Source organism: Spinacia oleracea, chromosome 4 (assembly GCF_020520425.1).
Source record: "Spinacia oleracea cultivar Varoflay chromosome 4, BTI_SOV_V1, whole genome shotgun sequence".
NCBI lineage: Eukaryota > Viridiplantae > Streptophyta > Magnoliopsida > Caryophyllales > Amaranthaceae > Spinacia > Spinacia oleracea.
This window is the reverse complement of record NC_079490.1, coordinates 184,113,401-184,131,592: the sequence shown is the minus strand read 5'-3', so window position 1 is coordinate 184,131,592 and position 18,192 is coordinate 184,113,401. Positions and strand designations below refer to the sequence as shown.

At 35.2% G+C, this 18,192-nt stretch overlaps 1 protein-coding gene across 3 annotated transcripts; it reads right to left on the bottom strand.

The window, feature by feature from the left end:
• Nucleotides 1-3,032: 3,032 nt before the first annotated feature.
• Nucleotides 3,033-16,233, bottom strand: LOC110805646 (probable sugar phosphate/phosphate translocator At3g14410). 3 transcript variants are annotated; one of them, XR_002538072.2, is made up of 9 exons: nucleotides 15,971-16,233; nucleotides 10,159-10,266; nucleotides 10,030-10,064; nucleotides 6,803-6,915; nucleotides 5,667-5,928; nucleotides 5,305-5,573; nucleotides 5,048-5,192; nucleotides 3,618-3,726; nucleotides 3,033-3,515 (listed from the first exon to the last, which is right to left on the bottom strand). XR_002538072.2 is itself a non-coding variant. In XM_022011273.2 (8 exons), the coding sequence occupies exons 1-7, from the start codon at nucleotides 16,061-16,063 to the stop codon at nucleotides 5,071-5,073; spliced, it is 1,002 nt and encodes a 333-aa protein (XP_021866965.1). In that variant the 5' UTR covers nucleotides 16,064-16,233; the 3' UTR covers nucleotides 3,033-3,726; nucleotides 5,048-5,070. The 3 variants fall into 3 exon arrangements, 1 of the variants encoding a protein (XP_021866965.1); XR_002538073.2 differs by having other exon boundaries at nucleotides 3,683-3,726; XM_022011273.2 differs by having other exon boundaries at nucleotides 3,033-3,726.
• Between the last annotated feature and the right edge of the window lie 1,959 nt (nucleotides 16,234-18,192).

The window sequence follows — 18,192 nt, the reverse complement described above, 5'->3', positions numbered from 1 at the left end:
TTAACAATTATCAATTTCTCTTTTAAAATGAGCAGAGCCGTACGCTTTTTGCTGCAGAGACCACGGCTAGCCGCACAAGATCTGTGGCACGACCATGCCGCCACCGTAAATCTTGTGCGGCTGGTCATGGCCGCTGCACCTACGGTCCCATTAAATTTTAAAAAAAAATTCACCTCCCACGACGCAGCGTGCATCATGGCCGACAACCAAGAAGGAACGTCGTCGTCCATGATGGTGGGCATAATTTGAAGGGTGGTCGTTATCAAAGTTGAAGGAAATTCGTTGCTCTGTTTTTTCGGTTGCTCCTTACTGTTATGTTCGAAGGAAGCTCGCCAAAAATGGAGGTGAAGGAGTAAGGAAGATGGTGAAGGAGAAGGGAAGATGGAAGAAGATGTGAGGAGAAAGAGAAGGGAAGATGGTGGTGAAGGTGGAAGACGATGGTGGTGAAGGAGAAGAGGGGTTGCCGGAAAAAAAAGGGGGTGAAAGTTTAAGGTGGAAAATGAAAGGGGGTTGGGTAAATCTATCATTTCATGTGATAATACGGATGAAGCATACGCGGGCGTAAATTTTTTCAATCTATTCAATACGTTCATTCATTCAACCTGGTCTGGCACTTGACTAGCCATTATTTTTCTCTCTTTTTATCAGCTAATTTTCCTGTGATACTTCTGATCTGACACTTGACTAGCTACTACTTTTGATAAAAGTTTCTCATAAGTTTTATCAAATAATAAAAGAGACGTCCTTGGGATCCTAGGCGAGTACATAATATTTGAGTGATACAGTAGAATCTCTACTAATTGTTTTAATAATAGGTAAGAAGAAGGGACCCTAACTGAACCAGCACCTAACACAGGTTAACCAGCCTAGCTCCGCAGGTTATCGCTTGAGTCAAGCCCAAGCATTTCGCAGTTGATGGGGCTCGAACTTGTGACCTCCAAGTCACAAGGTGAGTTCCCCACCAACTCCACCAACTCATGTTGGTTATATAGGTATAATTTATAACAAGAAATTTAGCCTAGCGGTAAGTGTGGTCTGATTATACGCAGAATGTCAAGGATCGATTCTTTTTGCTAGCGCTTTTAAACAAAAAATAACTTAATTTATAAAATTCAATACTTCATTCTAATATATAAATTCATTGTTTCCATGTAAATATTATAGTTTTTTCGGATTTTTCATGAAATACCCCCGAATTATGGCGTAATTCACCAAATGCCCCTCGACTTTCAGAAATTCACCAAATGCCCCTCACAAATGACTTAATACCCAAAATACCCTTACTAATGACGCGCCGTTAGTCCTCCGTTAGCCTAATTTTTAAATTCACCAAATACCCCTATTTTATAACTTATTTCATATAATACCCCTATTCTGAAACTTAATTCACCAAATACACATAACTTAAAATTACCCATTTTGATGCTCAGCGGCTAGTTTTTATGTTTGAAAATTAGCCGTTGCTTATTGTTTGCTTATAAAAACCCCTTTTCTGACTATTTATTGTAGTTTTTCTATTGTTTTGTTAATTTCATATCATTTTTGTCATGAGTTTTCTTTCAAAATCATCATCCACACCCATGAATCCACATATGTAAGAGTCCCAAACAATTTCTAATATTATGGGAGGAAATTTCCATCTGAGGCTCCGATACAACACTCAGTATGTTTCAATTATGATCCAATAAGTTCAGGCCTCATCCAGTAAAGACAATGCACTTTAGCTGAGCAAAAGGCCAAAAAACCCCATTTTCAAAGGGATCTTATGTAAGTGAAGCTGAAGTAATTCAATCTAAAGCTAACACCTTAATTTTCTTATTGTCCGAATGGTAAAGAAACTAAGAAATCAAGTTCAATAACACATACATTTTTATCACAACCTCGATTTCAACTTGGATTCATGATGTGAAAATCTTGAGTTTGGAGGCAAATCTTTGTGCCAAGATTCATGTTTTTTCACTGGTTCATGAGCTTTGGAACATACCTTAGTTTCATTTTTTTTTTCTTGTTCCCTCAAATCCAAAAATAGACATTTGTCCATAAATCTGACCATGTCAATAGGACCTAGCTCAAAAGAAAAGTGGGAAAACCTTTATGCCTCGACTGTAAGGTTGAGAGAAAGTTAGGAGATTGAAGAAAGATGTTTGGAGGCAGTAGAGACAGGAGACAAAAGGGAGTTAACGTTAAATATGTGGCATGGAAGCAATAGAAGCCGAGGTAGCTGGAACATATGCGTTAGAATAAAATTAATAAGAGCTTTATTTTTAATCTGTTTGCATATGTTAAAGATATTTCCCATATTGAAAAAGGAATACCTTCCGATTGCATGGTAAATATAATTAATTGGCCACATAAAGAATAAGGTACAAAAGAAGTAGCTATTTTCTTGAAGAGTTGCGACGTTTTGAGGTATTTTAGGAGTGTTTTATGTTTTAGTGTTGTACCGGAGCTTCAGATTGAGTGTTGTATCAGATATTCGGATGTCAAATTTTCTCCCATGATAACAAAATTTATTTGGGACTCTTACATATGTGGACTCATTGGGTGTGGATGATGATTTTGAAAGAAAACTCATGACAAAAATGATATGAAATTAACAAAATAATAGGAAAACTACAATAAACCGTCAGAAAAAGAGTATTTATAAGCAAACAATAAGCAACGGCTAATTTTCAAACACAAAAACTAGCCGTTGAGCATCAAAATGAGTAATTTTAAGTTATTGGTATTTGGTGAATTAAGTTTCTGAATAAGGGTATTTGGTGAAATAAGTATTAAAATAGGGGTATTTGGTGAATTTGAAAATTAGGTTAACGGAGGACTAACGGCGCATCATTAGTAAGGGTATTTTGGGTATTAAGTCATTTGTGAGGGGCATTTGGTGAATTTCTGAAAGTCGAGGGGCATTTGGTGAATTACGCCAAAATTCGGGGGTATTTCATGAAAAATCCGTAGTTTTTTTTACGATTGAAATTGTTTCAATACTTGATTTTTTTTTTCTAGTGCTCCAAATACAACCAAAGAATAGTCAATGAAATCGAAATTTATCTCATAATAATTTGAAATAAGTATTGTTAATGTAGGTTGAATTGTGAAAAGGACCCAATTTTATGAAACCGCACAGGATCCCCAATATCTTTGCCGCGCCCCTGACTACATACTATTTGTATTTATATTAAAAAAAAATTATGAAAACATGACGACAGAAAATAATGCACAAAGTTTGATGTCGAAACGTTATAAAACTGAGAACCTTTTTTACACATCCTAAATTTGTATATATCACCATTAGTTGACGACATAGTTGGTCAATCACATTTTGTGCAACCTCCTTCTGCCAGACTAGTCTTGTAGGACGGAGAGCTTGAATGTTTTTTTTTTTGTGTGTGTGTGTGTGTGTGAAGGGACGGAGCTTGAATGTATCATTGAGGAGTTTCATAATTATTTGTCCATGAAAGAAAGAATCAAACAGGATGATCACCGTTGTTCCACAGCAGAATGATGCCCTTCGAAACCTGAGACAGGACTATCAGTATAAACAAGAAATTCTTGCGATGTAAATAGATCAGAATTTCAACTGTGTTTCATAGCCAACACCACAGTTGATAAGGTATTACCAGACACCACATGTTACCCCGCTGTTAACTTGTCTAATATCAAACATGACCTTTGTTGCAACAACCTGATTATTTCTTGTTCGGCACTTGCAGCTCTCAAGAGTTTTACCTGTAGTTTAAAGCGACCAATAAATGGCAGAAACTGATAAAAAAAAATGGAACCGTATATGCTAAATCAAGTTAGATGTACTCCTCCAACGGAAAAGGAAACCCAATCTTAGACACTTACAACGAACAACAAAGCAAGCCATAAATCTGGCTCCTTTCTAATCAACCCCACGGCCCCACCAAAGAGAAATTTATACTCCGCACCAGAGAGGCACCATTGATATGGTAAAGAGTTTAACATAATAATACTCCATTTGGTAGGTTCCTTATAATAATTCTTCGATCCACATTGATTAAACACAAAATAACAAGAAAGACACAGAATTGTTGGGAGTGTGTGACAAACCTATTTTTTCTAATTTAGGAGAATATATTGCATATAATGGAGTTGCTCTCTTTTATTTCAGTAGAAAGGATGAAATGCTCTATACCAGTAAGAAAGGGAGGTTTGGATTATTTTACAAAAATCTCAAGTTCGGGTTATTTTTACAAAATCCCAAGTCTGTCCAAATTGGTTCACTTGACTTGTATCACTCGCTGAAACCTCTTCAGCTAGTAAACAAACTTATGTGGCACTTTTAGTTAGTTCACGCAACCTACATTAATATCTCTCACCGCTTACAAAATCCATCCCTACTTCGAAACCCAGCTTCTTCACCTCTGTTTCTTCTCCTTTCTTCCCTTCATTTATGGGTTTTCTTCTTCCGACTTCCTAATAACTATTTGATTTTCTCGGTTAATAGTATTATAAGAACAAAGTTTCAATCTTTCATTATAGAAGCCATACAAAATATTAATAACAGCTTATATTTTTTCTATGCTGGAAAATAACAACTTACTGTGATGAAATTTTTACTCTTCGTTTCTTAATAGTGTGCCCCTTTCTTTTGGCAGATAGTTTTAGGTGATAAGTTGTAGTGTGGTTATCAATTGTTATTTTACTAATAAAAAAGCAGATGTGATCGAAATAGTGGGTTTCAATTGAATGAAAGGACGTGAAACTAAACAAAAAGGAAACGGCGCAAACTAATTTGAGACAAACAAAAAAGAAAAGGGGGCGCACTATTATGGGACAGAAGGAGTATAAAACTGCGAATACGAAATTATGGAAACTAAAAGGCTGTTACAATTTGAGATCACTGAATTCTATGTAGTCGTTTTTTTCTCATTTGAAAATTGCAAGTGCTTTTTGCATACATACAGTACCTGACTGCCAGAGTACTTTTTTTCCCTTATCAAGAAAGATGATTACTTTACTAAAATATTTTGACCTGTGCACAATTCGGCAAATATAATGATTTCATAAGCTTTAGATCACTCACCAAGAAACGTCGCATACAGTCGGCTATTTGTTAGAGGATGAAGAGACCATCGGTATTGATTCCTCGCATTGCACCTGTTTCGAACTTCCTTGTGATGCTTCTTTTTTCAGTTTATGATTGTTATACGCCGCTACACCAGCAATGGCTGTACAAAAAAAATTCTTAGCATTGTCGTATGCTAATTAGGAGTTCCAAAAGGATAAAATGTAAGGAAGCAGGGAACGTCAGAGTAATTAGACAGAGGGACTGAGAGTTACCAATTCCATAGCCAAACAAATTGATGAGTGTCAATTTCGTATCAGCAAAAATCAGGGCAGAGAGTAACACAACAACCCAATCCTTCACCACTCCAGCAACTCGAATGGTGAGAGCACTAGTATGCGAGATGACAAGAAAGACTGAGAGGTTGAGGGCAAATGTACAAAGGCAGTTGAATATGAGCACAAGCGGTGGAAAGTTCCACAACCCATTTGCATCCATCTTTGGTTTCTCCAGAAATATCCATGGAATGAATAGACAAAGAGCACTGCCAGAAAAACAAATAAAATAATTAAGTTCAGGTAACGAACACAGGACATTGAAAAAGTGACAATTTATGCTTTCTGGAATCAAAGAGTACCTGCAGGGACTGACATAGTACATCATAGATATAGGATTCAGCTTCAAACCCTTTCTTTTAACAAATATCTCCATAAATATGAGCCTCAGGGCCTCTCCAACTACACCTCCCATTTGGTAAACCACACCAATCCAGTTGATACTTATTTCACCATAAGAGGCAACTACAACACCGAGGCTTATGACTGACATAATCAAAAGCATTCTGCAGCTCATGACCTCAAGCCCTGCTGCCACTCCAAGAATGAAAACGGCTACTGGCACTGCAATAGTCACATAAATCATTCAGTATGATGAACCATTACCGAATTCTATTTTTTCCCCCTTAGGTGGGTGGTGGGGTGTAGGAGAAGGCATGCTGTTGAGGGGTTATATTTAAATGGATTGAGCATTTTCAGACAGATCAAAATGAAATTGCAGCAACAAGATAAAAGCATGCTCAAGCCTTTTCACCCTCAACATACCTATACCTGGTAACATGCCTCTCCCATTCTTAAAGAGTTGCAATTTACAGAATTCTCGCTTTTTTGAAATTGACATTCAGGAATCTGGACACAGATCCACACCAACTAAACCTAAACATTTGTATCATGTGCACTGGTACATGTGCATGTCGACACAAAGACACACTCATTGATTTCTATGTTGTACCTAAACGTTTTATATTTTGCACATTGTACCCTTGTAGTTTTAAAAGTTAGTCATTTTTATCCTTGTCGCCAACCAGATGTTAAAAAACTCTGTTATATTTTTAAAAAATCAAGAGTTTTCTACATTAACGTTTGGTTAACAACAAACATAAGATTGCTTATAATAATATGAAAAACCTTAGTTTGTTTAAAAATCACCGAATTTTAAAACGTTCGATTAACAACAAGGATAAGGTTGAATATATTCTACAAGTTCAGGGGTACAAATGTACCATGTGAAAGATTTTAAATGCATGGGTACAAAGTAGAAATCAAAGAAATACAGGGGTACAATGTAGAAAAACCCAAAATGTAAATAAAAAGATGACAAAAACTTACTGGACACAGCTTCGAGACAATATATTGGCCATTTTCTGGCAAGAATAATAATATTGATACAGTAACAGCATGCTAAGAGGTGTACACAATTAAAGTGTAATAGACTTACTAATGGCCTTCAGCATTTGTGCAAATGCAACGGAAATATACAGGTATGCTGTATTTCCCAACCAAAGGGTCATTGCGAACATGGCACCAATCGGAATGACTGATGTGGTATATCTGTGACAAAGCATCTTCAGATATTAAATATCCAAGTCATGACCAAGTTTTCAACATAACACAGAACCTATCGAAGGAGACACAAGATCAATGTAGAGTTGTAGACATAGCAAAGGCATGAGACAGCAGGCTAATTTTTATTCCCAGCATACAATATAGTATTAATAATTAATCTTAAATCATCTATACCTAATCTATACCTAGTATTTAAAAAAGAAAACCATAGACCATTAAATGACACGTGTCACCCATCTTTCAAAGATCATTAGATAACACGTGTCACCCCATCTTTCCTCCATAATTTTCTTTTTTCATTTTTTCATTTTGTTATACGAAATATTTTACAGCTTCAACACCTCATCCCCTTCATCTTCTCCATTCAACATCAATTCACCATTTAGTTCATATATTCATTCAACCTCTTGCACTCCATCTCCATCTTTAACACTCAATATTAATTCACCATCTAATCTATATATTTTTTGATTTAAATTTAACTCATATATAAATCATATATTCCCATTAATCAAGATCACAAACCTTTAATAAAATTTAACACTTTAAAAGACGGCTTAATAAACACTAATATAATATCCCATTCTTTGAACGAGCTCAAAAGCTAGTTAAGATAAATATGAAAGGCAATATTCTGAGGTTGAATGAAATAGCAGCAGTATCTCTAGTTTTCAAATCTTTGAGCTCAGTAACTGCTAAATCCTAATAGAATGTTGGCAGTTTCCATCTACGACTACCTAGTGAACATAATTTCTAAAGTAAACTGATACCAACAAAACAAAACATTCATGCAGATAACATCACACCTACGGTTATGAGATATCCCGTTTATAAAAGCCACCAAATAAACACTAGAAGAAAAAAGAACCAGTGTTTAAAAAAGCGCAAAACGCACTAAAGCGATATGAGTCCTAGAGCTTAAGCGTAAAGCGCAAGCGCAAAGCGCGAGCTTCATCGAAGTGAAGCGCACTTTTTAAGAATTCAAGGTTTCTTTACCATTATGGATATGTATCTTACTAAAATAACCACAAAAACACATAAACATCAGATTTTCTTCCCTATTTCTCGTTGTTTTAACAAAGTAAAGCATATAACATAGTGTTTATCATGTAATATCCACTAGGAAACAAATATACTATGCTATTTTCAAAAGGATATGTCATCTTCTTTTTTCTTTTCTTTTGGACTCTTGGCCCACTTTCTAATGTTAAGGATTACTAAAATGTGGTCCAATAGACAATAACAACATATAAAAAAAACTTTGAACGTGATTTTTTTTTTTTAAAAGAAGAATTTCAATGAAGCTCAAAAAAGCGCGCTTCATACGCTTTTTGCGCTTCATTCGCTTAAGTACGCTTCGGTGCGCTTTTTCACAAACGCTTCGCTCAGACCTAATTAAGCCCTTTGCCCTAAAGCTTAGAGCTTCAGCGCTTAAGCGGGCTTTAAGCGCGCTTTTTTAAACACTGAAAAGAACTACACTGCGACCACTTAGAAAAACAAAAGGTAATTTCAATTTAAAAATAAATTGGCATGCAGATGATGTAGGAGTTATTCAATGAAATTGTTTTACATGAATCATCATTATCATTATCATTACCCCATTGCCTCGAAGAGGCTCCCGCAAGAAGCGGGGTAGGGGGGGGGTCAGACGTACGCAACCTAACCACTGCAATCGCAGAAAGGTTGTTTCCAATTGACCCAAAAGCGATAACGGGACGACAACCGAACGACCATCTTCTACTTCATGGAAAGGAAGCAAAGAGGTTTTAAGAGCCACTTTGATTTAGTCCATTACATTCCCACAGCCAAAAGAACAAATGAATCTTAGTCCATTAAATTGTTTTACATGAATAACTGAATTAATTTCTCAAGTATCCAAGGCAAAGGAATTCCATAAGTAAGGATGTTGTTATCCAATTATTACAGCTTTTAATCGTATACCTAGTCCCTCCATGATAATCGAAGGATTAACATAGCATCTATTCATAATTGATACGATCCAATATATCCTCACCAAATTGAACAGTTATTTCACCGTCATCTTAATTTATCTACTTAAGCCAAGAGAGAAGATATTTTTTTTACCTTTTCTCATCACGCCTATTAGAAATCAAGTAATTTTCCTTGCCTTTATTTGGATAATTTGAAAAAGTATTTCCTTAATTCAATCATAAATGAGAAAAGACAATCGTTAACAATATTTCTAATATTCCATTATTCCAATTATGTAGCTAAAATCCATATGAAATTATTGTAGGCTTGTCAGTTTGAAAGTAACATAGGCTAACAGTTCAAATATAAACTAACAGTTGTATCATTACATTTCTTCTGCTAATTTTACCGGCAAATGAACTAAGAAATCAACTTAAACTAAAAATTAGAGAAAATAAGAAGAAAGAGGTTTTATATCCATTTCTATCTTTTCTTTTAGAGAAATTAAATATAATAAGAGAAAATAATAGTTTTTCCTCATTTCTTTTCTAGATCCTAGCTTCAAACATTGTGGGGCTTGGGGAGGTAATGAAATTGCAGTGATACAGTGCTTTAGTAGCGATTATGTGGCGTGGTTAAAATAAATTTGCCTGTATGTACACAGACTTCCCATCAAATTATTTGCTTTAGAATATATTTTACTGACGGACTACAGCTTTAATGGTTGTTTGATTACGATTCAATGAAATTGGGTTCACTACCAGTAGTAGTTGTTTGAAACTGATGATAGCTCGTCGTCATCCTATGAGTACACTCTTTCTGCTCATTATAGATAAGTGTCGACGAGTATGTTTATAATCCTATGGCAAATCAAATTCAATTATGTACCTGTAATCTAGTCCTGATTTGGAAAAGACTCACTGAGCCTTAGAAAATGTTCCTTGGAAGCAGGGGAGATGATGTTAACTATTATCAATGATTTCCGAAGCTAAAATCTTATTCTTGTTTCATCAAACTTTTTTTTTTAAAACAAAAAAATTTCCAACTCGAACATTAATCTATTCGCATGCATAAGCTTAGAATCTAACTGAACTGCAGATACATACAATTGAAGTAGTAATAAGTACACATAAGACTGAAGTAGTAATAAGTACAATTTATTCTTACACTTCCATGGTCATCCCTTCTTCAACTTTCAGAATCTGAAAGGAGATTGCTATATTAAAACAAGAACAAAGAAGTGAAAAGAAATCGGCCAAACGAGAAGATAAACTGAGAGATAAACAAACAGAGTACCTTTAGAACCTTCGTGAGCACAAAGCATAAAACGGAGGAGAAGACCATATGAAGAAGAGTCAATCCAAGAGGGTATGGGAAGTTTATTTCCTTTGATGACAAAACCCACTGCATTTAATAATTAAAGACAAAATCTCAGGCTCGGCTATTCAAGCTTAATCAGCTGCCAGCAACATAGATGTTGAATATACTCATAGAAGGATAGGTATTATTAGCCAAACTTATAGAGAACAGTGGAACTATAGGTTCATGTCTTCACGAGGACTCTAACACGTTTATTTTTGGTAAGGTGAAAACTGGCTGCAAGTGGCAAACACCAGTACTGCAGTTCATGTCCAGGGGGCCACTCAACAATTGCACCAATATTTGCATGGTTTGATGGAGAGTCAAGAAGTTGACGGATTTAGATCCTACTCATTAACGACACAAAATAGAAAAATAACTTGAAGTGGATACCTGAGGTGATAAAGAGATTCGATAACATAGTAATTGGTGATAATATACAACCTCTTCTTCCAATGATGAGTATACACAAAAGAAGATTTCAATAACCACTCTAACAATAGTTTTTTCTTTTAGGCCTGTAGGATGCTCCATAGATTAACGATATTGATGGGATTTGATCATAGATCTTCGGTAACACTCCTAAGACTAAATATTTTATCAACTACTCTATATGCGATCCGTAGCCACACCTCCTAATAGAAGTGAAAATGCAAATGCTTTTGTTAATTTACCAGGAAGCTAAAGTTAACGTAAAGGCTCTCTCACAAATTGTATTGGACATATTTTTATCTATTTCGTGCTTTGGGAAACGTGCTATGTCATCATGGTTTGATATTCCCATCGGCTGAATAGATGGTTCTTTATAAAGAAAAAGAGGTGCCTCAAAGGTATACAACACTATTCCAACAAAAATCTCAAATAGTGCTTAAATTCTAAAATCCTAGCATTCATCTCAAAAAACAGAAACACAATGCAACTTAACAAAGACAAAAGCAGGGCCTCTATAAAGCTGGAACAACCTGTTTCATAGAAATTCGCCAACTCACAATGCTTTATTTATTCCATTTAAATATGCAAAACATAAATGCAGGTAGGCTTGCTTGTTCACTGGGCCAGGTCAGACTGGATCTACTCTAAACCAGGTTGTGTCTGGCTAAGAGGGAGTGTCATCCCAGGTCAGCCCCAATTGACTAAGACTTCCTGAGTTCCAAGAGGAGGGTCTTACATTTAAAATGAAATCAAAAGATAACTATTATTTGACTTTTGAATTATAATGAACAAAGTTAGAATTACAAATCCAGCCAGATTAATTTTTTGAAGCGGGTTGACACAATATTGAACCCAGATTCCCATTACTTAACATAGTGGGTCGGGTCTAACCAGACCAGTTCAGGAACATCGCCTTCCGCCTAGGACCTAAAGGTATACTAGAACACTTAATTTTCTTTGAATTAAAAAAGAAGAAATAATACGAGGAGAAAATCACGAAAATTAAGCAGAAAATATAAAATGAAATTACCAATCATGTAAAACATCAGAGTAGGACACATCACAAAAAAAAAACTCATGATTCGTGAGTAAAAAAAAGCGAATACACCACTCAGCTAAGAAACATGAAAAAGATACCTAACTCGGAAAAGTAACCTTCCTTTCCAACTAAATCACCTATAAAACGGCTAAAAGCGCACCTCCTCCCAAAATTTTATATCTTATATGCCTCCCAAGCATTATATATGGAACCTGTAGGTAACCAACTAAGCATAAACCGTAGATGGAGCAAACCAACCCAACCCTAACAACACTGAACAACACGCCAAAGCTAAACCATCATATCTTGTCTCTCCACTAGCAAGACACAAGATCAAAAACGATGAGAAGTCAGAGCCTTTTCTGGCTACAGAAGTTGTAGATTCCTAGATTGAGCTTCGTCAAACTAGACACACAAATGGTTTCACTCGTTGTGAAAACTTAGGCGTCAAATACAGGCGGAAAGATAAAAGGTTGCGGATTATAATTCTTAACAACCAGGCATGAAAACTAATAGGTAACTAGCAAAGAATCTTGGATAAATGGAACCTATCTACCATGATGGCCACCAGCAAAAAAATAGATTCAAAGATACTGAACAAAGAAATCGCACTGGCTCCCCCATCTTTCTCTCATGAAGATTCCTCTATTATTATAGATTCCAAGCATAATTATCCCTACTATCCCAACAACGAACATTTAGCTCTCTCCAATCCAAGCAAAGATCCATCCTTCCAACTTCCGCATAGGCTAGTTTGGAACGGGTGCAAAACGTTAAACTATCAAACAGTTTGGCATTCCCAAAGTCCTGGTACACAAGAGCCGTTATTTTTACCAAGTTTCACATGAGCACGGGTGAAAGTACTTTTATAGTTTATATCGTTGAGTTTGGATATTTGGCACAATCCATTAGGATGTTTAAATGAATTTTATATGAAAAGACTAACAGACATGAATTTGATTTCTTTTACAAATGTTGAAAATGCTTTTAAACGTCTTATTTCTGTGGTACCAAACATGCCAATAAACCGTTCAAGTTATTCCAAGGAATTCCAAATTGTTAGAGTTGTTTCGTCCAAATTTCTTAGATTTCAAAAGTTGCGAAAGCAGGGAGGCAAAAACTATTTCCTACATATTTCTAGTTGTTCCATATTGATAATAATTGATATTTTGCACTATTTATATACCTGATTTTGACCTTTTTTTTAACTAATACTTCCTCCGTTTTTTAATACTCGCAACGTTTGGACTTTTGCCACTATTCATATAATCTACTTTGACTATTCGTAGTGTTTTTTATATAAGATAAAACATAGTCATGTGGGATCTTGTTGGATTCGTCTCAATGTATATTTTCAAAATATCAACTTTTTATAATTTTTGCATAAAGATAATTTAAGATATAAATGATCAAAGTTGTGCATTGGCATGCGTGAAACTAACAAACGTTGCGAGTATTAAAAGACGGAGGAAGTATATAATATCAAATATTATTATGTAAAGTATAATTGGATTATCGCTGTGTATATTTTATAAATATCACTTCTGTAATTTTTATTAATAGATGCTCATTTTGGGTCTTCAAATGGACGCAAATTTTTTTTCAAAAAAATACACTAAGGGTACTTCACCTTTTTTCGAAGATGTACACTCATTGAACTTTGTATGAAATTAAGAGGCTTATAGAAGAAGTAAAGACGTAAGCTTTCATGTTCATCTAGAGTGTAGTGAAGTTGGTTACACAAGCTTGGCCTTTGCCGTTGATATTTAGATGTTTATAATAGAAGATAACTCATTTTTTTAGGTTCATCTAGTCTACTTTAAAGGATTATTTTACTGCTTCTTCTTTGTTTCTTAATCTATGTGAATGAGTGCTTTGAGTATTTCTTAGATTTTGAAGGATAATTTGCAAAGGTTGGCAGTGTTTAAAGAAGAAACTTCCCTATACGACTATATATTAATTCTTGATAAAGCACATTTCTACTTCTTTATATGTAGTACGGTGGTACCCCTGTTTTTATTTTTCTTTCTTATTGATGCTTTCTTATTGTGCACTTAGAATGTATCATCATTTATTGTGCATTTGTGCACTTAAAATTACTATTGTAATTGTATCAGTTTATTACAAATTACTTCTTGGATTTTTTAATAACTTACTCCTAGTTTTTAGCCATAGGTGTCATTTTCTTAATTTGTCAATTTAATACAAATCATAGACAGTAAGGTCAAAACATACTTTCAAGCCCGATTTACTAGGCACGTGTATCTAGCTTGTATGATACGGCACAAACGAAGCCACTGGGTTGTACCCGGGCAAGACCCCGACACAAAATGAAGGCATGATTAAGCATTGATGCTCTCTTAAACATTATTAAGCACTGATAAACCGAGTTCCCATGATGGCCTAGTAGAAAACATCTGATCTTATCTATACTGTTCAATCTTTCTGCTCGTTCGTATTCCTTCAACTAATGCTGTTTACATGTGAGACTAATTATCTTCTATGAATCAACTTAGGTTACAGAGATTAAGGACAAGAAAGAGATAGGGGGGAGAAGAATGATTGGGGAAGAACAAGCAAGGATATGACTGAATTAATGCTAATCAAGGTGACTAATCATCAATTACAGCCTCGCGAATCTTTTGATAGGAATGGCACTCTCCCACTCACTGACTACAAATAACTAATCAGTTTCCACAATATTCAACCAATCACTTGCTCTATTTATAGAGCTTCTACCCTAACTAACTGCCTACCCTCTCCTTCAAGCTACTAACAACTTTAATTATATTTCTACTCCCTAAATTACCCCTCCTCCACATATTGATGCTTAGCAGAATCACAGCAAACTTTAGCCTCTAATCCTTAGAAAAACAGTTTGTTGCATTCTTAAGAAAATTTGGGTAGGAGAGTAACTATATTGCTGCACAAGACTAACTATTAGACTAGAAGGACTGTATCAAAGGAATCCATATGGGTACACCAGCACCTATGTTATCATCATCATAGACATACTGTTTACCAGGTGTAGCAATGGCTAGAAGAATTTATGTCTCCTAATTAATTCCCCGTTATCCCTGTCATATAGGACTCAGTGAGTACGCTTATAAGGCTATAAGCACCATGTCTGATGGAGTGGAAATTGCTGGGAATCTGTGGGAAGACCCATACATTCTCTTACCAGATAGCATGTTTATTTCAAATGGAGTGTTCTGTACCGTATGTCGCATAAATCTTTTGATGGTATGATTCCAAAACCTAGAAATATAAAAGAACTAGCACATCCACCATAAATGCCTATGATCATTGGCTTCACAGAAACAACAAGAGTTTGAATTGAATATTTCATGAACTTTTCGCTCAAGTTTGTGTTGTTACTTCACCAAAACAAAGACCTGATACAATAGGTCATTAATCTCCTGTGTTCAAGGAAGGGTGTTTTCTTAGGCTTTTTGCTACCTACCCAACCCAGTTGGTTTCTTGTTAGTTTGGTCGGCTGTTTCTGTTATAGACTTATAGCCCTCTCTGAAATTGTTCTTGACATTTCTTTTTGTTTATTTGTGTTTATAAAAGATCCTACTTCGCATATCAATTCATGAATAAAGAAAAAACATTGGAGACAAAAACATGAAGGAAACCCCCCCTCCGATTACTTAAGGTCTTACAGTTCCTAATTACTTGCTCTAAAACATCAGTGACACTCTTTCATTTAGAAATATTGCAACGTATGATCGGTATTGGAATCACTAGTCAAACAGACAATCTCTATAGAGACTTAAAGCCGCCCGCCCACTATAAACATGGAGCACTTATTAAAATCTTAAACCCTGCAAGTAGTAAGATTGCACGCATCTAGGCCTCTCAAACCCTGCAAATGGCTGTTGTTTATGTCTTCCCGGAGCAGCCAAATGCCGCAAACTCTCTGACAATCCATATACCACCATAACACTGGCACTCATTCACTGTCAACCCAAGAGCTTCTTCAAATCCTCAATTACTTTGACAATTAAGAAAAAAAAATCCAGATATCCATCTGTTCGCTTTCTTTCATTTGAAAAGCAAAAACGTGTATTAACGATTATATATGAACTCATAAGAAATTTCTCAATTCTAGTCATCAACAAATAATTTACTTAACAGTATAATACTAACAATTTCAATTGAAATCGAATCAAAAAATCACTATGCAGATCAAAAAATCAAAAAAATAATCGATGTAATAAAAAAAAAAAAATCAATTGCAAAAAAAGCAAGGAGAGAGAAGACGGAAATTAGGACCTTGTTGAAGAAGATCTGACCACTAGAAAGCGCGATGTAAATGAGAAGGTAGATGTAAGTCAGAGTTCCTTGTTTGATCGATCGATCCGCCATTGATTGAGGTTTTTGAAGAAATTGAATAAGCAAAGACGAAACTGCATTTGCAGTACCAACTTTTTGCGTTTGATGAGTAGATCTTTAAGACACTGACTGACTACTGGCGCAAGTATGTTATTTGCTCTGCTTGCTTACGAGAGTGAAGTGATTTGCATGTTTTTATATTCCACGCAAATTTGCAAAATCTACCGGTGTAATATAAACACCTCATTTCCTCCCTCTATACTCGTCTCGCTTTTCTTATAAAGTATATCCCTTAGTATTTGCTCCACTTTTATAAATGGTATACTTCTACTAATATTAGTATAGTACCCGTACGATACACGATTTATAATATAAATATAAATTTGCATGGAATCTGATCATCAATATAGAGTTTAAAGATATTCTCCAAATAAAAAATAATTAATGATTGATAAATTTGTTATTGCTCATTCGGTGTCTTACTTATTCAAACAATTAAAACAAATAAGTGTACAAAGATAAAATTATTTTCATTCTCATTCACCACTTGTGTCAAGTATAAAGTTATCTCACACGCTATTCACTTTGATAATAATACCCACTTAATACTCGCACAGTCTTCCGTCAACCTCGTTACCCGATCACTTAACACCTATCTAGACCATTTACTTTATTGAGTTAGAGATGACTTTGAAGCGGGGCAGGACCTGCACACCCAAACCCACACCCGCCTATAATCACATCTTTATCCCTCCATCCATGATAGAAATGATACTCACCCCTCTCAACCCCCATCTCGAGAGGTACAAAATAAAATTCATCCTCTCTTCATCACCCCATTCCCGTGTACCCACATCCAATCCTAAACTCGATTTTTTTTTTCTTTTTGGTAAGAGAGTTTTGAATTTTAAAACTCTATTATAGATCCTCTGAAAATTCGTTTGTCTTATTAGAGTTATTGATAAATAAATAAAACATTATAATAGGTAAGTTAACAGTACTTTTTTTATACATTCATAATCAATCAGATGAAGGATTAACGACTCGGGCGGGTCGAATCTAAAACCATCATCACCCCTTCATGTGTGATGAATATATTGTTTAACCACATTATCGAATAAACTTTCCTCCATTGCCGCCCATGACAACGGAGGTAACAGAGCGACCCTAAGGACGACTGAAAATCGCTCTCTTTGATCAAGGAGGGCGATTTATTGCCCAAAAAGGGAGAAAGTAGTCGGCCTCTTAGATAAGATTTGTTGTACGTATAAGGGAATCTCCCAAAAAATTTGTCCCTCTGACAATCTGACATCACTTTATTCGATAAATAATTCAATTTTCCTTTCAACTAAAATTTAAATATATTGACATAAGTTTATTAAGAAGTATCAAAATTGATTGTATTAGCTATAATATTGAAAATAAAATAAAAGTGATATACTTCCTCCGTTCCTAAAAGTTCTTTACGCTTTCCGTTTTAGTCCGTTCCTGAAAGTTCTTTACACTTCTACTTTATTCCATTTTTACTCTTATTTGGCCCACCATAACTTACCCACTCACAATACTTTAATATTAGTTTCCACCCACTCACATTGGTGGACAATTTATAGCCACTCATTTTCTATTTGTTACCCCACCATCACATGTTCACCAAAATTCCTTAATTACCGTGCAAATAGTAACCGTAAAGATCATTTAGGAACGGAGGTAGTACATAATAAGGATTGGGTGTGTGTTCTCAAATCCGATCAATTCAAACTCGCCCCATCACCCAGGTGGGTACATGTCATCCTTATACCCATCAACCAAAAATCTCATTTTGTTAGTCAACATTAGTCAATCATCTACGTTTAACTTTGTCGTCAGACCAATCTAAAATCCAAATGCGCCCCATCATCAAGTGTGATTCACCATTTGCATACTCCGTATAAATTTTATTTTGAACGAAACTTTTAAGTGAATTGCAATCATTTACATTAATATATAAAAAGTATTTTGTTATTGTAAACATATTAATAATAAGAAAACTTAAACATCTAGATCTTATGACTTTGGACACAGTTAATTACGATATATTAGTCAAAATTTCAATCAACATGCTCTTAAGACTTTAATAATATGAGAGAATAAATTATTATCCGTGCTTCGTATAAAAATATTAC